Here is a 17,310-nt window from a genome sequence, read left to right as displayed (position 1 = left end):
TCATTGGGTCGGGCTGACTCGTGATCCTTTCGTATCTGCAAAGCTGCAAACGGCGATACATTTTTCCAGAAGCAAACAAACGACTTCACCAAAATATAATCCAAAAACAATACCGATCCTCTGTAATGTCATTCTGTCGTCACCAACTTTAGCTCTCATGAGAGTGTGTCGCTGACTTCTCGCCACGATTACACTGATGACCAGCTACTTGCCTCTGAATTCCAAGGACAGCAGAATTCCGGAGTCAAAACGAATATCTTTCTATAAGGCATTCCTCTGAATTTAATATCCAGACGCATTTGGCTTATGAATGTCCCTTTTCTTATCCCTAACCTTCCAAGGTTACTATGCTCACGAAGTCGCTTACCAATGAAGCACCCTCGGTCAAGCCGGTGTTCATGAGGCGTTGTGCTGTCATCGTGCCGAAATATATGTTCAGCTTTGATGAATCAAGTTCAGATACAGTCATCATTTTGCTTACTCTCGCGAGTGCAAGTGGCCAGGACCCTTTTGAAGTTAAATTCGCACGTGACTGAGATATGTCAGATTTTAGTGGGTATTCATGGCTCTTCACGTACATACTCATCTCACCTCTTAGCGTTAAGATCGAAGTTAGAGAGAATCTCACAAAACATCTTTAAGGGCAACGATATTTGTATTGCGTACCAATATATTGCAGGATCTCGAAGCTCTTGCTCTTGAATTTTCGGGTGGATGACACAATGCCTGAACAGGCTGATTCTCGCACTACGAGACCTGTATACCTCGCAAGAAAGACATATAAGCGTCCCTACAGGAAAAGCACCACTGCAAGCTACTCACCCTACCCAAGCTTGGACATGGCTAAATGGAGTTCAGGGTTGCAAAGCGTGCAAAAGTAGAAAAATCAAAGTATGCTTCCTTCCCACTCCACCCAGGTTCGACCCGCAAATTGACAATTCCAGTGCGACGAAGTTCGACCAGCCTGTACCAATTGTAGGAAACGATTTATTGATCCTTCTTGTTGTCAATACGTATCGCCTGCCGTGCAAAAGAAAACGCCTCCACAAGACCCGGATATTTCGTCCAGCTCTTCGTCTTCGTTGACCTTGGACAGACTCGTGACCAACAGTCCAATCGGCGTCAAACCTTCGTCTCTATTGGAATTGAGGTTAATGCACCACTACACCCGATCAACTTGCGGTCGTCAACCTCTTCAGTACATGTGTTCACCTACAACAGCTGACTCCATGTGGGAGGTAGACATTCCAAAACTTGCATTTTCTAATGAGGTTGTCCTTTCAGCCATGCTAGGTATAGCAGCATTTAATCTTTTATCCCTTAGCCCCAACGATCGAGAGCTGGCAGTTGCTTCAAGATACTACTTCAACCAGGCGATTGTAAAGCAGCGCGATGCTGTAAGTCGCATTGACCGGCAGAACGCAGAACCTTTGCTGGTGTCAGCAGTCTTACTCGCTCACCAAAATTGGTTATACAGCTACAGTGAAGAAGCCCAGGTCCGAGGGGTTGATCTGAGCACATACAAGATGTGTAGGGGAGCGAGTCTGTTGGCTGAAAAGGCTTCACCTTGGACTTCACAATATGATTTCCTTAGCCAAATTGTCTTGAAACTTAAAGAGGAAGGAACCGAATCGGAGTATGATGCAGAATTCATGGCCAAAGTGCACGAAGACATGGACACCCTTATTCGAGCCCTGGACGACAGAGGAATCAACACAGAAGGCAGACTCGTGTATGAAGCAGTTGCGGCAGATGTCATCAACACTTGCTCGTTTTTTGCTTCCGGCCGTGCCGAAAATAGTGCTCTGGAACAACAAATAGTCACTGTTCTCCATCGAGTTCCGCCGCCTTTCATTTCGCTCCTAGAAAATGACGATCCAATTGCCATGGCACTGATGGCAAGAAATCTTGCTTTGCTTGGAGTTCTCAAAGACAACTCTGCCTGGTGGGTTCATGGCGCAGGAAAGAACAATGTGACGGAAACGGCCCTGAGAGCTATCACTGTTCAAATGCCCCCTGAATATATGTGGACCATGGACTTTCCCTATAAGGTGTTTGCCAAAGAGGTTAAAGTACTCTGAAATAATGGCACATTGGTGGGAGACGTCCAAATCCAGTCATCCTGTGCTTTACATTGGTATTCCACGCCATATTCTTCAGGCGAGGATGGAAATTGGATTCCAAACACTAGCTTCTTGACATCTCAACTACGGATATAATCCACCAACCTCGGCATCGCCAGATCGAATACGTTCTCACTGTCATATTCCCTTTTCAACGCAACGACGTCCGATTCGTGAGATCCATATATCTTGGAAAGTGGTATCTGACCAGGCGATTCTCCTGGAGGTTCGACAGAGATATACTATCAACTGATTAGCACTGCAAAATGCTGAGAACAACGAGAGAGCTCTGCGAGAGGGAGACTGTCCCGAGAGCAGGAACTCATAAGCAGACGGACGTTGTCCCTTTGCTGCTCCTAAGGAGTATCTTATCTCCAGAGCTTCCATCAAAGAACACAGCGACCTAGGTTGAGAATGGGGTCATACAGTTCCTGGGAGAATATTTTGGCCCCCTCGATCTGTTTTCCCGATTGTTTCCCATGTGCTCTGCGCCCACGCTGCACTGGCCTCCCTCGACTCTTCCTTTAATGCGCCGCCAAGAATCTCCAACATGAAGTGTGGATCTCTTGTTCCAAAGACGGAGTCCTTGGTAGGCTTTGCTGAAGGCCCACGTAACTCATGAATGGTAAACATGGCTGCCAAATCTGACGGCATCTTCTCGAGACACGATGCAATAGCGTCTGCCACCTCGGTGATCTTCCGTACATTCAACGAACGACTCGAGCAGTAGGCTTTCAACGGAATCACGGCCTGAGTGGCGGCCAACATTTCCGGTATTGTTGTTTCTGCAACAGTGTTCATAACGACCGTACCAAGACCTTCGATTTTTGACAGCCACATTCGTCCAGTGTCGATATCGTCTGAACCCCATGTGAAAGCAAGACCGAATGCTCGTCCGTAGGGAGAATTGACTACCATCTGCTGTATCACGAGTTGGGACGGCAGGCCTTGAGTTGAAAGCTCCCTGTATCCACCATTAAACTTCTTGAAGGCCTCGCTGATATCCTGGGATGCGAAGATCAAATTGCCGGCTAGGATCTGGGACATATGAGTGGTGCAACTCTCGTTGATCAGCAATTGGCACTCACTTTGTTCAATGGATACACCTTCACTGTGATCTCCACGATTATACCAAAAATTCCTCCTGCTCCTCGAATACCTCTCAGTAACTTGTCGTCAGCTTCGACAATCTTGCCACTTGGATCTACGATTTTCGCAGCAACAATCTGATCAGCACCGAGACCGAATTGTGCAGACAACGGACCATAACCCCCATAGGCAGCCCACCCTACATAACCAACAGATGGAACGCTACCAGTAGGAGTCGCAAGGCCTTCTTTGTGGAGTGCTGTTGCAAGATCTCCCTGTAATGTCCCACCTCCTACCTTCGCCAATTTCTTTCCCTGCTCGATATGGACGTATGTAATATCGCGCATATCAATAGTCATAGCGCCGTCGATTGTAGACAGCCCGAAAAGGCTGTGTCCACCAGTCCGGACTGCGAATTTTATGCCTTGGGATTTGGCGTACTGGACGAGGAGGCCGACGTCTTCAGCTTTTTGGGGACGAACGATGATCGGAGGATTGCTTTTGCAATCCAAGCTGAAGATCTCCCTTAAGGAGGCATAGTTTGGGGAGGATGGCGTAGCGTAAGTTATATGCGGGTGTTTATTGAGGAAAACCTCAAGCTCAGACAATTTTTGACTTCCTACGGAGCCCATGAGCGACATCTTGAAGTGTGATATGAGATACAAAGAGTAGATGAACTTCTGAGTAGGTAGCAAGGGACATGAATTCTTATATGGGAAGATCTTGAACCACGTTATGATATACGAGCTTGATTGGACGATATACCAGTAGCGCCGTAAGAACCACGCAAAACTGCTTATTTCGTAAGTTTTGCGACTCGCCCCCAACGCGAAGGCGAACGCGGAGCATTCTGATTGGGTCATGAAATGGGCTTGACTTTCAATGCTAGGAGGAATTTGTCAAGCACGATTGGTAGCTCGGTAGCAGTTCAAATCAGGTTCGCGAGTTTGTGAACTCGGATTCATGTATTTCGTATAAGCACCGTGTGAAAGCTTGTGATTGGCAAGCTATGCGACTGTTGAAATCTTTCCCCGTCCAAGTGCTTACAATCCCTACCTGAAAGCTTGCCTCACTGAAACTGGTACTGTGACAAAGTTCAATAGGAACTTCCCGTGAATGGCTCAATCAAGTCTGTGGGAAACATGCAGCGAGGGTAGAGAGCCGCAGCCGGCAGAGCGCTCAATAAAATTCATGAAACTATTTGGACTGCTCGAGCTGCTTCATAGCATCCATAGCCACATTCCACCTCGCCCATTCCCCTTCGGGCAGATTTCCCCTCAGTGGTAGTCTCCCGCCGTTCAAATTGCCAATATTCAACTCTCGATATACACCTTCCTTGATTCCAATGATGCCCCACTTTGCTATCATTTCCTCTGCTCTGCTGACAATAAATTGCCACTCTTGAATCTTCTGCAAGGCTTCATTCGTGACTGGACGCTTGGCTGCGAGGTCGAAGAGGCGCGACACAGCGCTGGGATATATCGCAGCAAGCCCATCAATCACTCCAGCAGCTCCAAAAAGAACAATAGGACCCAATTGCTGGCCAAAGCCACTGTATACGCGGAACTTCGTATGGTCAATAGCAGGATCCAAAGCCACTTGGACATGGTGAGAAACATTGCCGTGAGACATTTTGCATCCAACAATGTTCGGATGAGCTGCCAGTGCCATGTATGTTTCGAGGCTGATGGCAATGTTGTTCGTAACGCCGGGGTAATGATAAATCAGTATTGGTAGAGGACTCGTGTCTGCGACCAGTGTGTACCATTCCCGCAGATTCTCTTGGTTTGCAGCAGGACCGAAGTATCCTGGTGTCAGGACGAGTCCCCATTGTGCACCAGCTTTCTTCGCATCTGCAAGCCATCCAAGCGCTTCATCGACAGAGTTCGTCAAGATGCCTGCCATGATTGGATAGTCGGCGTAGCCAGCTTCTGTGAGTCCATTGCGGACACCGGAAATCAATTCGAATCTTTCAGACCGGGAGAGATGTATTGCCTCGCCCGTGCTTCCGAGCAGCACGAGGCCTCGGATTCCATTCTTGGCAAGGTGAATACTGTGTTCACATTGAGTTCGAACATCGAGTGCTGCTTGTAATGAGGATGAAGAAGCTGGTGTTGTTTTGAAAAATGTTGGAACAGGTACGAAAACTCCTGGCGGTGGTAACTTAGTCAGCATGGTGGTCGTAGCTTCACCAATTGCTTTGTGTTTGTGTCCCTGTTCTAGTCTTATCGTCGTATATTTTCTGTCTGGGCTCCTTTATATACACTTCTACTCTATCTCAAGTGTGCAGCTGGTTATCTCTCAAGGCCCTATTATGGCTTTTCTGTTGTTTTGCCCCATAGGTGGGGGAGGGAAGTTTCACGGAAAAGCTCAACAGAGCCGGAAAAGTTACCGGCGATTTGCGAATGGCAGAACATGATTTTTCTTGCATTTATTGTCTCTCAGAACGATTGAGATTCCGGGTTCACTTCTTTCTGAAATCAAAATGGCGATGAATCGGTCTTTCAAGTTGAATTCGGGCTACAGTATTCCAGCTGTTGGCCTAGGCACCTGGCAATCTGGACCAAATCTAGTCAAAGAAGCAGTATCTACTGCTTTGACATGCGGCTATCGTCATATTGATGCTGCTTCTGTCTACGGAAATGAAGCAGAAGTAGGAGAAGGACTCAAAGCTTCCGGCGTGGATCGCAAGGAGATTTTTGTACGTTTGTGCGCAGAAGAACCAATCGCTTGACTAATATCTCAAAAAGGTTACGGGCAAGCTCTGGAACACTGACCATAACCCTGAAGATGTTGAGAATGCGCTCGACCAAACATTGAAGGACTTGCAAACCGACTACTTAGATCTTTACCTCGTATGTGTCAACATCTAAAACGGCACCTTCAAGTTCTAACAAATCAGATACATTGGCCTGTTGCATTTCCACATTCGAAGGAGTCGTTTCCGGTCGATCCAATATCAGAAGAGATTATGGTGATTGATGTTCCTATCAAGGATACCTGGAAAGCGATGGAAGCTCTAGTTGCCAAAGGGAAAGTCCGGAGCATTGGAGTCAGCAACTTCACGAAGGCGAAGATCGAGTCTCTCTTGCAAACGTAAGTTCTCTGGACACATTTGAGATGATGTGCCTCATACAAAGTTTGCAGAGCTATCATTCCACCAGCGGTAAATCAAATCGAGGCCCACGCATACTTGCAGCAACCGGATCTGTTAGACTGGTGCAAGCAGCAAGTGAGTCATCTTAAAGCTTACCATTCAGGTAATACTGATGTGAAACAGAAAATCGTTGTTGCAGCCTATAGTCCACTCGGAAACAATATCTACAACCTCCCCAGAGCTGTAGATGATCCCACAGTCGTAGCACTGGCTAGAGAAATGAACAAACAGCCAGCACAGCTATTGATTAGCTGGGCTATTCAACGAGGCACTGTCGTTCTACCAAAGAGCGTAACAGCGTCAAGGATCAAAGATAACTTTCAAGGTTAGGATTCTGGCCTTCTAAGAAGCAAATCTAATTCGATCATAGATTTCCAGCTTCCAAAAGATGTCTTCGACAAAATTGTTGCGCTGGACCGTCACCACAGGTACAATTTCCCAGCTCGTTTGGGCGTGGATATCTTTGGCGAGGTGGGCCGAGACAGCTTGAGAAAGAGCGTTGAGGAATGGAAGGAAGTTCAGAGAAAGCTGAAAGCGGGATTGAAAGTCAATTGATGATACAAGCGGCCTGCACCAGATTCAGATCGGTAATTGATACTTGATGCTCTCCCCTCGCCAAAACTACGCTAAACCCCTCCACCAATCACAAGCCTCGACCTCTTTAATACCTTATAAATTCAAATAAGCAGATCTTTGCCATCATCCTCTGAGACAGCGGCCTCCAGGATATAGATGCTTGCGACAGTGATCGTGCCTCTCTATATTCTCGTGAATGCCTGCAATACGAATGTCTCAAGATGATCCCCTTTAAACCCCATACTAGCTATGGTGTTGGATACCACCTTCGGGTGGTTGAGTTTTTGCTTTCGATATCTTTTTAAGCGAGGTCTGCAGGCGATCCAGCTTTTTTCGAAATTGAAAAGATAAGCCAAAGTCATTCGAGAGAGCACATATGCATTGTCTTAGAATCCATATTAAATCCAATTTACGGCTGCTGACAGCACTTGTCCTCACCATTTGTCTTTTCCGTTAAGATGTGGGGTAGTGGGGTCCGGAAATGTAGACCGGTCCTGTACTCGGATACATGGTTCCATTCCCTTGACACGTGATGATTTCAAGTCCGATGTCGTTCACAAGCTTTCAGATTATCGTAAAAGTTTGAGATGTCCAACTAGAGTATTGATAGATCTTTCAATTTTTCTCCATCGTTTCCAATATGCCGAAGATTGCGAAGATAGAATACTTTCGAGTGCCTCCAAGATGGCTCTTCGTCAAGATAACGGATGATGCGGGGTTGATTGGTTGGGGAGAAGCGTCCCTGGAAGGTCATACCCAAGCTGTGGAAGGATGCTTAGATGCCTATATTGAACGATATACTGGTATGGACGCGGAGTAAGCACAATTTGTCCTCGTTGTTCCTAAATCTCTAATATATCGAAGTAATATAGAACATATATGGCAAACGACCTGGAGAATAGGCTTTTACAGGGGTGGACCTGTATTTATGAGCGCTCTCGCTGGTATTGATATTGCATTATGGGACATGAAAGGTAAGAGGTTTCTGTTCTGATATTGTCCAAAGTATTGACGATGCCCAGCTCGAAGAATGGGAGTTCCGATCTACCAATTGCTTGGTGGAAAAGTCCGCGACAAGATCAAAGTTTATGCTTGGATCGGTGGAGATCGACCTGGAGATGTTGCAAACCAAGCGTGAGTCAACTTGAACTGTAGCCTAACTGGTGACTGACGAGTTCAGCAAAGCGAGGAAAGCTCAAGGTTTCACTGCAGTCAAGATGAACGGGACAGAAGATATGGGCTGGCTTGACTCTCCTTCAGCATTGGATGATTGCGTAGAAAGACTCAAAGCTGTCAAAGCTCTTGGCATGGATGCCGGAATTGACTTCCACGGACGTGTTCACAAGCCCATGGCAAAGCAACTTGCAAGAGCTCTAGAGCCTCATCGTCCTATGTTCATTGAAGAACCATTGTTGTCAGAGCATGTTGAAGGTATCAAAGCGCTATCTCAACAAACAAGTATACCAATTGCTCTCGGAGAACGATTACATAGTCGATGGGATGTTCGTCCGTTCCTCGAAGCTGGAGCCGTGGACATTTTGCAACCAGATATCAGCCACTGCGGAGGTATTTCAGAAATGAAACGGATAGCAGCCATGGCCGAGACGTATGATGTGGCTCTTGCCCCTCATTGCCCTCTCGGACCAATTGCATTAGCAGCGAATGTCCAAGTTGCGGCAGCTACACCCAATTTTGTGATCCAAGAGATGAGTCTTGGTATTCACTACAACGTTGGAGGGCAAGACTTGACCAGTTATACACACAATCCCGAGGTTTGGAATGTAGAGAACGGATACATCAAGCTCATGGCAGGTCCGGGACTCGGGATCGAGATTGACGAAGAGCAAGTCCGAAGATTTTCTGAGGGAGCAAAACCATGGGTGAGCCCTGGATTCATAGGACCTGGTGGGGAAGTGAGAGAGTGGTGAACGCGATTTGCTATTTGGCTTCACCAAAAGGCTTGAGACAGTTTTTGATGTTGTGCACTGCACAACTCTAAGCTGTCTCACTAGCTTTGCATAGAACTTAGATCAAGAACCATCTGATAGAATATGACTAGCATGATATGGATTATGCACTTTGATACTCATCCGACACTTCAGATGAGAAGTAAGGAAAATGTAAGGGGTGGAGATAATCATCCCCGGAGTGTCCGTAGTTCTTACCCCGCAAAACTTTTTCCGGGCTGGGAACCTTCCTTTTGCATAAACATCAAGCGCAATTGCTTGAAAGATGGCCTGAAATACATCTATTTCCGGGACTTCGTTCAACACCACTTCCCTCCAGAAATGTCGGATGGGCAGCGGTTAGCGACAGGCGGGGAAGGATTCGAAAATCAGCACGTTCATCCAAGTTCATCCAAGAGACGGAAAAAGGATGAAGACCGCACTCGAGTGACACGTGCTTGTGATCGTTGCAAACGGTATAGATCTACTACTCAGCTATCATGTCCGCCCTTAGAGACTGACCAGAAGCCAGGAAAAAGACCCGATGTACGGGCAAACAACCTTGTACACTCTGTACTCAAGCAAATCTGAGCTGCGAATTTACAGCAGCATACAATCGTGGCAGGCTTCCGTCGGTGATACCTGACGATAATGTACGAGAAATTCTTCCAGAGAAGGCAGACACCAGAGGTACAGTCACAGGATCTCCAGGTCTGCTGACTGAAAATCAACGGGCACAATATGCTGGCATGGAATTGCTTCTACAGGCTTCTCTTCCAAATGCACCTGTGGTTCTCAGCCCCGAGCCTCGCCCAAATACTCTTGTAGAACCAATGGCTCAGGTGCTTCCCACTGGTCAACAGATGATCGATTCAAGAATGCATTCATCACGCAACTCTCCTGAGCCTTCACAGACGGATTTGCAGGGCCATTATGTCGGGCCAGCTTCCGGCGTTTCTTTCCTTTTACGGGTGCAAAAGAAACTTCATCAGAAAGTCTCATTCTCTCAAAGCTCTAGTATCTTTACGTTTGGAGATGCCCCTTTACCGGACTTCAATCCCTCTTTTTTCATCCTGCCTTCCCAAAACGACGCCGAAAAGCTTGTCGCACGGTATTTTGACTTTGCGGTACCGACTCATCGATTTCTTCATCAACCAACAATTGAAACTTGGTTGCAAGAATTCTACGAGAATCTTGGGGTAATGCGAGGCCGTGGAGCAGGGGAGCGGACGGCTGTCCTTTTCATGGTGATGGCACAGGCAAAAGATTACATGCCTGATCAAGCAAGCACCCCAGCCGACACAAGGTGAGATAATCTCTGACTACGCCAATAGCATGCGGGCTAATTTGTTTCTAGTGCTCGCTATTTCCAAGCCGCGGATCATCAGTTATCCACGGAAACTGGTGAGATTCGGCTCACAAGCGTTCAGGCTCGACTTTGCCAATGCTTCTATCTGTTGTCGCAATCCAGAGTTAATCACTGCTGGAGCCTGTTCGGGACAACTGCTCATCTGATTCTTGCTATTGGTATACATCGCAAGCGAAGAGTAGAAACATCAAACGGATCTGATCTTATTGACTTAGAGTGTCGAAAGCGAGTCTTTTGGTGCGCTTACAGCCTTGACAACTACTTGAGTGCTGCTTTGGGAAGACCAAGGACTTTTCATGATGATGACATAGATCAGGTAGCTATGCCGAGCACCTCCATTGAAATTACTAATATTTCTGTGTTAGGACTTCCCAACTTGCGTTAATGATGCCGAGTTAACCTCGCAAAAGATGATTAGTAACATATCAAGAGCTCAGTCAATCATGGTGGGCCCTATAGCGCATGCAAGGTGTGTGTTCTTTTCGTAAAGTTGATACATTTCTGATGTCTATAGGCTATCTAGAATTGTCAGTAACATTCTACGTGACCTATACGCTATACGAGCCCCTTCTCCCGAAGCCAGAGTTACCCTTACCGCAAAATACTCTGCAGAACTATTGAGCTGGCGAGAAGGTCTGTCCAGATTCCTTGGTACGGATGGTGTAGACAGTTCTCTGCTTCTTCCCGTCTATCAACGTCAACGCAACGTTCTCAACTTGGCTTACCAGCATGCTCTAATATTGGTCCATCGTCCATTCCTGCTTAGCAATTTTGCAAGTCTTAGCGGCAAAAGTTCGAGACAGCGTGGAGCACCAGGCACTCCGGATATGGATAGAAAAGTCTCAGCTTGCTTGGACGCGGCCATGAATATTGTCACTATTGTTAACGACCTTGCCGAAGGGAAGCAGATCTTCAGGGCATTTTGGGCAAGTCTTTTCAGCCTGATACAATACTATCTAACATTCTAGTAGTTCACTCAATACTTTGCCTTTTGTGCAGTAGTCGTCTTATATGTCTATACAATTCAACAACGGAATTCGCCCAGAGCAAAATATCTTGCGTACTTCCAAGCCGCAGCAAAATGTCAAGCCCAAATAAGCTCGATGGCGATAAAGGAATCCTTAGCTCAGCGATATAGCGTCGTTCTAGAAGAGCTTCGTTTGGAAGCCATGAAGCAGACAGAACGACTTCACGAATCCAACGCAAACGTTCCAAGCAATTCTCTTGACTCTATCTCGGGGCCTCAGACCACCAACGCCAACGGGACTTCTTTGCATGACATTGGTGGCCTTGATTTCTCAATACCGAACGATATTTGTGGAAGTGATGGACCCAGCGGTGCCACTCCGTCGAGTCTGATGGCCGAGCTGACAGATTGGTCGTCTTTCAATTCTCTTGTGGGTAAATTCCATCTCATTTGACTTTATCTGCCTAATTGACGATGAACATAGGTGACAGCGGGGATGGGTAATTTGGATTTCTTATTTCAAGATGATCAAATTCAGCACTGGGAAATGAGCACCATGAATGATGTGGGCGGAGTTTTGCTGCCCTGATGGAACCACACGCGAATCGATTTGTGAGAAACACGTGATTCGTCCCAACTGGTTGGAAGCATTACCTACTTCATGCTTAGAGCAAGAAAGCAAAGCAGCTTATGGCAAATACGGCTTTACTAATCTCTGTGAAGAAGAAGCTCCACGTCTGATCATTCATAATCCAGCGGCTTTGTGCATTACATAATTCAGGATCGCGAAAATTCGCGTACTAAATGGTACCAACGCGTCGATCCGCTCTCCCACCAGACCTCAACACTGATATCAAGAATTAGCCATATCACATTCCATACCTTCAATATGGGCAAGAAAAAGAAGTCCAAGCAAACAGCCAATTCAACAGCCCTTACTCCTTCAATTCACCAGATATTATACGCCATCAAAAGACAGAAACCCATTCTTGAAGTCACCCGGGACAATGAAGTGCCACATGGGCTATCTCAAGAGCAAGGGGCAGTGGATGCTGTTTCTGTGTTCACGGATACAATGATTAATTTTACGGACGCACTTATCGCTATAATCGATAGTGCAGCAAGTACTGAGCAGTGTTTAAGACAAGAAGTTGCCGATTTGCAAACGTCCTTGGAGGATTGCAAGGAGCGCATGAGGCAATCTGCGACGTCCACCGAGGCTGAGATTATATCACTCCAGGAGGCGGCAAAAGAGCAAGATGACAAGATTGCAACACAAGAAGAGAAGCTGATTGAGCAAGATGGGATGCTAGCTGAGCGAGATCGAGAATTTAAGGATCAGAGGAACAGATACAATATTCTTAAGTCTCTGTATGAGCGGAGCTTGAAAGCCCAAGGTGCGATGAAAAAGCAGAACGATGATCTGGTCGAAGAGAAGAATCTTCTCCAGCAACGGCTCACCAGGGCCGAGACAGACGGCGTCATGAAAGATGCTGAGATTAGACAACTCGAATACGACCTCAGCGACGAAATTGTGGAAGATGAAGGGGTAACCCGTAGTCTCAAGGACAAGCACGACGCATCACAGGAGGAATATGATAGTCTCAAAAGCTGACACGGGGATGTCGCACGGAATTCCAGTGAATATGCTAAGTTGGAAAAGAAATATGCGGCACTCGAAATCCGAGCCACCAATGCTGAGACCGAGATTTTGGAAAGAGACAGGGAGATTGAGAGGCTTGAGGATTACGGCCATGCCTGCGAATGTCTACTGTACAAGGACCTCGAAGCTGAACATGAGATATTACTAGCGAAGTACGATAAACTGGAACAGGACATGGGCAGTGAAGAGAACGATGAGATTTCCTCCTCCCCTGAGACGAGAAAGAGGTTTTCCAAAGCTGTGAAGAAGAACAGGAATCTTCTGGCAAAGAAAGAGGAGCTGAGATCACAGGTCGGATGCCTTGAAGAGCAAATCAAGGAGCTCAAATCGGAAGCAGAGAAGAGAGATCCCCTAGTAAAAGCTGGAGCTGCGGTTCGGATGCGTTATCTGGAATTGGAGAAGGTCGACCGGCTTGGGAATATAGGAAGACTTGACAGACGGGTTATTGAGGCTGGTAATATTGCCGCTCATGCTGAAAATGGAGCCGCTGATTGGTCTCTTACGTATGCGGGGCTTGGATCTACGGCAGTCTTTGGAGATGTTTTCCATGCCATATATGGTCTCGACTATGCTGCATATGATGTCTCTCGATACTGCCTATGCAGACCGTGTGAATTGGTAGCGGAGGTCAACAGGTTTTATGGGAGTCGGAATACCCAAATGCACCGAGAGATTGCATCAAGACTCCACGACGAGTTTCACACACTGAATGGTGGCATTCACGACGAACACGAGCACATGACTGTCGAAGGGGACAGCAAGTCGGCTGTATTGATCAATAGGTTAGAAGCCTTGGTCAATGAGCTGTTAGCTATCGATGTGCCTGGTCATAAATGGACCTCCAAAGACTTTGTGCCTTTGGACGAGAGGGACCATGAGGCTAGTTACTCGCTCGTGCAACTAAGCTCGATGGATTCACAAACCCTTCCGCTGTCCGGGAGATGTCGAGAAAGTAACCAGATGTCTACTGAGGCTAGTGTCTGGAGCATACGGTATCATTACAAGGAGGATCTGCCATCGAAGCTAGAATCTGGCTTTCCTTCGCTGAAAGAAATGGAGGTGTTGTGTCGCGATAGTGTATTTGTTGATTATTGATTATTGAAATATGACACATGTTATTCGAATCCCAATATGGCCAGCAGAGGAAAGGAAGTTCGACCAATATGACTTCGTAAAGCGTTGGGTAAGTATAGGTGCGGCGCGGAGAAGCATAAGGGAGAGATAATGCGGGGTGATGCAGCAGTGAGGCGAGGAGGTGAGCAGGTGAGTAAAAAAGGAAGCTTGGCTACCATCCCTCTTCCGTCTCTGATTACTTTATTACCGGCTAAAATTCGACAGCGTGGAATATGTCCAAAAGAAGTGATACGATCCGGCCCGGCAATCAAACGAAGCTGGCGCAGCAGAGCTTCCTTCTTCGGAAGTATATCTCGTCCCGGTGAAATACGACGTATTTACGGATCCTCCAATGAACTTTAGCATTGGCAACCAAGTGAACGCCATACGGACGTTCGTCGTAACGCTGTTCAACCACATCTCCACGACCGGCAAGCGGGTGATTCCGGTTGAAACAAGAGTCTACGAAAATGACGACAGTCCAAGTTGCTATTGTGCCTTCCAGCACCAAGACTTGTGCGACGAGCAGAAATGCTCTGCTATTATATGAATTCTCAGCCATTCTGCAGCAAGCGTCGTATTCAATGATTCAGGCAGAATAGACTTGAACTTCTCGAAGCTCATGGCGCATAAGTATGTGTTCTTGAAAGTGCGATTTTCTCTCGAATCCATCGTTTGCACGGTCCAGAAAAGACAATATGGCACCAGTTTCAGTAATTGATGACCTCGCTCCTCATGCTGAGGGAGTCTCAGCACCAATTGTTACAAACATTGCTGCTGAAGACAAGGTGAAGTGTAAGTCTGATTGCCAGATTTTCTCTTGTCTGAGACACTCTTCTCATTTTTTCCAACCGGATTGATTCTCAAGAGTAATCACTAAGCCCTCGTTATCTAGGGTACAGGAAGCCCAACCTACGAGTCATGTATCTCTGTCTATTTGCATGTTGTATGGGTGTCGAGATGACGTCTGGATTCGACTCGCAACTCATCAACGTTCTTCAATATACCAACTATTGGAAATATTGTACGTTTCATCTCAAATTCGGTGTACCGCTAAGCTCTCCTAGATTTCTCCGACAAGAAAGATGCTTCGGGAGTACCATATCTGAGCCCAGGTCTATTGGGATTCTTGTCTGCCTCCTACCAGCTTGGGTCTATTATTGGCGTACCATTCGCTCCTTATGTTAATCAGCGTTTTGGAAGACGTCTGCCAATTCTAGTGGGATCTATAATCATGGTCACTGGTGCAATCATACAGGGATTTTCCCAGGATCGTGAGCTTCTCCTGCTGTAACATGTGCAGTCTTTGTGCTGACGCTTTCCAAGTCGGGATGTATCTCTTCGCGCGTATGGTGCTCGGTTTTGGGATAATATTTTGCATAAGTAAGTACTCGCAAGTTCTTGGAAATTTACTTGCATGATGCTCCCTACCCCCAATATAACTATGGCTGTTCCTCGATGCCAGCAAAAGGAGACATGGCTGATTCCTTGTTTAGTATCTGGTTCTTCTCTGATTGGAGAATTGGCTCACCCCAAGGACAGAGATACTTTGACGTCCCTCTTCAACTCCTCCTACTTTATCGGTCAAATCGCGGCCGCAGCTGTTGGTCTCGGAACCACATCTGTTCCCAGCGATTGGTCCTGGCGTATCCCTTCTTTATTGCAAATGTGCCCGTCACTTCTGCAAATATCAACTATCATGTAATTTATCTTGTGCCTTGCTTTCATTTTTTTTTCTTTTTTTCGCTGACCTCCTTTGTCAGGTTGCTACCGGAAAGTCCTCGATGGCTTATCAGCAGAGACAGACACGAAGAAGCGCATGCCGTCTTGACAAAATATCACGCTGAGGGCGACCCCGAGTCTGTTCTTGTCAAGGCCGAAATGGCTCAAATTCGGTCGACTATCAAGATCGAGATGGACAACTCGAAGCAGTCTTGTAAGTTTCGAGGCGGTCTCGTTGCTATGAGTCTCAGATCTCCCAGTGATTCATGCAGTTGCTGACGATATATCCAGGGTTAAACATGGTTAGCACGAAAGGAATGCGACGCCGCACCATTATCGCTGTCTTCCTCGGCCTCTTTACCCAGCTGTCTGGAAATTCGCTTCTTACCTACTATTCGAATTTGTTGTTTGATCGTATGGGCTACACATCAAGCTATGCCAAAACGAGGATTAACCTCGCAAATGCCTGTTTTGGCTTACTTACTGCTACTACGAGTAAACCGTCCTTTCTTTGGCTCCCCTTCTCCACTGCACAATGGAACGCCCGCCTTTCACTCATCTTTCGCGGCAAAACTTTGTTTACTCTCTTGCTTCATAACGTAAGGCTAACTTTTTGTAGTGGCACTTATCGTGGCAAGGTTCAAACGCAGGGTTATGTTCATGACAGCTGCAGCAGGCATGCTACTGGTTTTCATCTCCATGACAGTCTCATACAAGAAGCTTCATGAAGCAAAAGATCACGGGATTAATAATAAAGCTGCTGGAATCGCCGCATTGTTCTTCTATTTCGCATTCAATGTCCCTTATAATCTTGGCAATAACGCGTTGACTTATAGTATGGCTTTCATCCGTTCCTTAGGAGCTGCGCTTATGCTAACAACACAATAGCTTTTCTCATTGAGCTCTTCCCCTACAACGTCAGAAGCCGTGGTATTGGAATCGAACAAGTTTTCAACAAGATTGGTCTCTTCTTTTCTAATAACGTCAACCCGATCGCATTGACAGCTATCGACTGGAAGTACATGGCAATATACTGCGGATGGATTGCATTTGAGTTTCTCTTCATTTTCTTTATGTATCCTGAGACCCAAAGCAGGACACTTGAGGAATTGGCGTTCCGTAAGTACCCCCGACTCATAGGTTTTGAACAAGGTACTGATCTCAATGGTGCAGTATTTGAAGATAAAGATCTCGCCGATCAAGCAGTCATCGCTGTGGAGAAAGAGATTCATTTTGACGTGGGCAAAGATGAGCACATCGAGGAGGCCCCACTCTCGTAGCCAGAAGATGCAGGTGAGAAATGAGGCATCTACTAGGGAGAGCGAAAATGCGACTTTGACTCCTCATCCATCCGTCTTGCTTCGGATTTTTGGGACTAGGTGATCCAAGGCTTGCCTGAGACGGTGTGCAAGAGTGCAATTAGCTGTTAGTTTCTGTCTATCTATCATATGCATAAAGCATGTTAATTGGTGGGATTTTCTTTCTCAGCTGCCAGGCTGAAGCAGGTTGCCGATCGCCCTTTTCCGAAAGCTCGGATCCGGGTTCCTGCCAGAAAATATACATTTCCGGCGACCCCGCTTTTTTC

The 17,310-nt window shown here is 46.6% G+C and overlaps 9 protein-coding genes across 9 annotated transcripts; 7 read left to right on the top strand and 2 right to left on the bottom strand.

Moving 5' to 3' along the window:
• Nucleotides 1-592: 592 nt before the first annotated feature.
• On the top strand, nucleotides 593-2,171 carry LY89DRAFT_47224 (uncharacterized protein). The gene is made up of 3 exons (XM_018207773.1): nucleotides 593-809; nucleotides 859-891; nucleotides 945-2,171. The coding sequence occupies exons 1-3, from the start codon at nucleotides 723-725 to the stop codon at nucleotides 2,079-2,081; spliced, it is 1,257 nt and encodes a 418-aa protein (XP_018072744.1). The 5' UTR covers nucleotides 593-722; the 3' UTR covers nucleotides 2,082-2,171.
• Nucleotides 2,172-2,203: 32 nt separating this feature from the next.
• Nucleotides 2,204-3,844, bottom strand: LY89DRAFT_583485 (D-lactate dehydrogenase; the record flags this gene model as incomplete). Its single annotated transcript, XM_018209213.1, has 3 exons — nucleotides 2,204-2,365; nucleotides 2,550-3,161; nucleotides 3,212-3,844. 3 exons carry the CDS (start codon nucleotides 3,842-3,844, stop codon nucleotides 2,204-2,206), a joined length of 1,407 nt encoding a protein of 468 aa, XP_018072743.1.
• A 398-nt stretch (nucleotides 3,845-4,242) lies between these two features.
• On the bottom strand, nucleotides 4,243-5,704 carry LY89DRAFT_47291 (aldolase). The gene has a single exon (XM_018207779.1). It carries the CDS (start codon nucleotides 5,385-5,387, stop codon nucleotides 4,410-4,412), a length of 978 nt encoding a protein of 325 aa, XP_018072742.1. The 5' UTR covers nucleotides 5,388-5,704; the 3' UTR covers nucleotides 4,243-4,409.
• LY89DRAFT_615112 (aldehyde reductase-like protein) lies at nucleotides 5,447-7,287 on the top strand. The gene is made up of 6 exons (XM_018210716.1): nucleotides 5,447-5,913; nucleotides 5,963-6,067; nucleotides 6,115-6,308; nucleotides 6,360-6,444; nucleotides 6,493-6,694; nucleotides 6,740-7,287. Exons 1-6 carry the CDS (start codon nucleotides 5,698-5,700, stop codon nucleotides 6,922-6,924), a joined length of 987 nt encoding a protein of 328 aa, XP_018072741.1. The 5' UTR covers nucleotides 5,447-5,697; the 3' UTR covers nucleotides 6,925-7,287.
• A 149-nt stretch (nucleotides 7,288-7,436) lies between these two features.
• On the top strand, nucleotides 7,437-9,021 carry LY89DRAFT_615107 (mandelate racemase/muconate lactonizing protein-like protein). Its single transcript, XM_018210715.1, has 4 exons — nucleotides 7,437-7,761; nucleotides 7,810-7,919; nucleotides 7,968-8,079; nucleotides 8,126-9,021. Exons 1-4 carry the CDS (start codon nucleotides 7,586-7,588, stop codon nucleotides 8,871-8,873), a joined length of 1,146 nt encoding a protein of 381 aa, XP_018072740.1. The 5' UTR covers nucleotides 7,437-7,585; the 3' UTR covers nucleotides 8,874-9,021.
• Nucleotides 9,022-9,165: 144 nt separating this feature from the next.
• Nucleotides 9,166-11,966, top strand: LY89DRAFT_47192 (uncharacterized protein). The gene is made up of 7 exons (XM_018207770.1): nucleotides 9,166-9,367; nucleotides 9,424-10,197; nucleotides 10,249-10,576; nucleotides 10,626-10,729; nucleotides 10,775-11,186; nucleotides 11,232-11,657; nucleotides 11,712-11,966. The coding sequence occupies exons 1-7, from the start codon at nucleotides 9,234-9,236 to the stop codon at nucleotides 11,814-11,816; spliced, it is 2,283 nt and encodes a 760-aa protein (XP_018072739.1). The 5' UTR covers nucleotides 9,166-9,233; the 3' UTR covers nucleotides 11,817-11,966.
• Nucleotides 11,706-12,953, top strand: LY89DRAFT_47206 (uncharacterized protein). Its single transcript, XM_018207772.1, has 2 exons — nucleotides 11,706-12,034; nucleotides 12,092-12,953. Exon 2 carries the CDS (start codon nucleotides 12,117-12,119, stop codon nucleotides 12,840-12,842), a length of 726 nt encoding a protein of 241 aa, XP_018072738.1. The 5' UTR covers nucleotides 11,706-12,034; nucleotides 12,092-12,116; the 3' UTR covers nucleotides 12,843-12,953.
• On the top strand, nucleotides 12,954-14,381 carry LY89DRAFT_47189 (uncharacterized protein). The gene is made up of 2 exons (XM_018207768.1): nucleotides 12,954-14,153; nucleotides 14,229-14,381. The coding sequence occupies exon 1, from the start codon at nucleotides 13,065-13,067 to the stop codon at nucleotides 13,983-13,985; it is 921 nt and encodes a 306-aa protein (XP_018072737.1). The 5' UTR covers nucleotides 12,954-13,064; the 3' UTR covers nucleotides 13,986-14,153; nucleotides 14,229-14,381.
• On the top strand, nucleotides 14,382-17,237 carry LY89DRAFT_47190 (general substrate transporter). The gene is made up of 10 exons (XM_018207769.1): nucleotides 14,382-14,798; nucleotides 14,899-15,027; nucleotides 15,071-15,277; nucleotides 15,330-15,386; nucleotides 15,500-15,704; nucleotides 15,767-15,939; nucleotides 16,017-16,220; nucleotides 16,345-16,560; nucleotides 16,614-16,844; nucleotides 16,899-17,237. The coding sequence occupies exons 1-10, from the start codon at nucleotides 14,702-14,704 to the stop codon at nucleotides 17,003-17,005; spliced, it is 1,626 nt and encodes a 541-aa protein (XP_018072736.1). The 5' UTR covers nucleotides 14,382-14,701; the 3' UTR covers nucleotides 17,006-17,237.
• Nucleotides 17,238-17,310: the final 73 nt, after the last annotated feature.

The sequence above is a fragment of the Mollisia scopiformis genome (genome assembly GCF_001500285.1).
Source record: "Mollisia scopiformis unplaced genomic scaffold LY89scaffold_10, whole genome shotgun sequence".
Classification (NCBI taxonomy): domain Eukaryota; kingdom Fungi; phylum Ascomycota; class Leotiomycetes; order Helotiales; family Mollisiaceae; genus Mollisia; species Mollisia scopiformis.
Note: the sequence above shows the minus strand (reverse complement) of the source record. Positions and strands in the feature narration are given on the sequence as shown.

Excerpts from the sequence above, each read along its gene's own strand:
- LY89DRAFT_47224 (XM_018207773.1), top strand. The coding sequence starts at position 723 with ATGCCTGAACAGGCTGATTCTCGCACTACGAGACCTGTATACCTCGCA. Across the intron at positions 810-858 it reads CCTACAGGAAAAGCACCACT|GGTTGCAAAGCGTGCAAAAG; the intron begins GCAAGCTACTCA and ends AATGGAGTTCAG. Across the intron at positions 892-944 it reads GCAAAAGTAGAAAAATCAAA|TGCGACGAAGTTCGACCAGC; the intron begins GTATGCTTCCTT and ends TGACAATTCCAG.
- LY89DRAFT_47291 (XM_018207779.1), bottom strand. The coding sequence starts at position 5,387 with ATGCTGACTAAGTTACCACCGCCAGGAGTTTTCGTACCTGTTCCAACA.
- LY89DRAFT_615112 (XM_018210716.1), top strand. The coding sequence starts at position 5,698 with ATGGCGATGAATCGGTCTTTCAAGTTGAATTCGGGCTACAGTATTCCA. Across the intron at positions 5,914-5,962 it reads TGGATCGCAAGGAGATTTTT|GTTACGGGCAAGCTCTGGAA; the intron begins GTACGTTTGTGC and ends TATCTCAAAAAG. Across the intron at positions 6,309-6,359 it reads ATCGAGTCTCTCTTGCAAAC|AGCTATCATTCCACCAGCGG; the intron begins GTAAGTTCTCTG and ends CAAAGTTTGCAG.
- LY89DRAFT_615107 (XM_018210715.1), top strand. The coding sequence starts at position 7,586 with ATGCCGAAGATTGCGAAGATAGAATACTTTCGAGTGCCTCCAAGATGG. Across the intron at positions 7,762-7,809 it reads TATACTGGTATGGACGCGGA|TAATATAGAACATATATGGC; the intron begins GTAAGCACAATT and ends AATATATCGAAG. Across the intron at positions 7,920-7,967 it reads TGCATTATGGGACATGAAAG|CTCGAAGAATGGGAGTTCCG; the intron begins GTAAGAGGTTTC and ends GACGATGCCCAG.
- LY89DRAFT_47192 (XM_018207770.1), top strand. The coding sequence starts at position 9,234 with ATGTCGGATGGGCAGCGGTTAGCGACAGGCGGGGAAGGATTCGAAAAT. Across the intron at positions 10,730-10,774 it reads GGCCCTATAGCGCATGCAAG|GCTATCTAGAATTGTCAGTA; the intron begins GTGTGTGTTCTT and ends TGATGTCTATAG. Across the intron at positions 11,187-11,231 it reads AGATCTTCAGGGCATTTTGG|TTCACTCAATACTTTGCCTT; the intron begins GCAAGTCTTTTC and ends ACATTCTAGTAG.
- LY89DRAFT_47206 (XM_018207772.1), top strand. The coding sequence starts at position 12,117 with ATGGGCAAGAAAAAGAAGTCCAAGCAAACAGCCAATTCAACAGCCCTT.
- LY89DRAFT_47189 (XM_018207768.1), top strand. The coding sequence starts at position 13,065 with ATGGGCAGTGAAGAGAACGATGAGATTTCCTCCTCCCCTGAGACGAGA.
- LY89DRAFT_47190 (XM_018207769.1), top strand. The coding sequence starts at position 14,702 with ATGGCACCAGTTTCAGTAATTGATGACCTCGCTCCTCATGCTGAGGGA. Across the intron at positions 15,278-15,329 it reads ACAGGGATTTTCCCAGGATC|TCGGGATGTATCTCTTCGCG; the intron begins GTGAGCTTCTCC and ends ACGCTTTCCAAG. Across the intron at positions 16,845-16,898 it reads ACTTGAGGAATTGGCGTTCC|TATTTGAAGATAAAGATCTC; the intron begins GTAAGTACCCCC and ends TCAATGGTGCAG.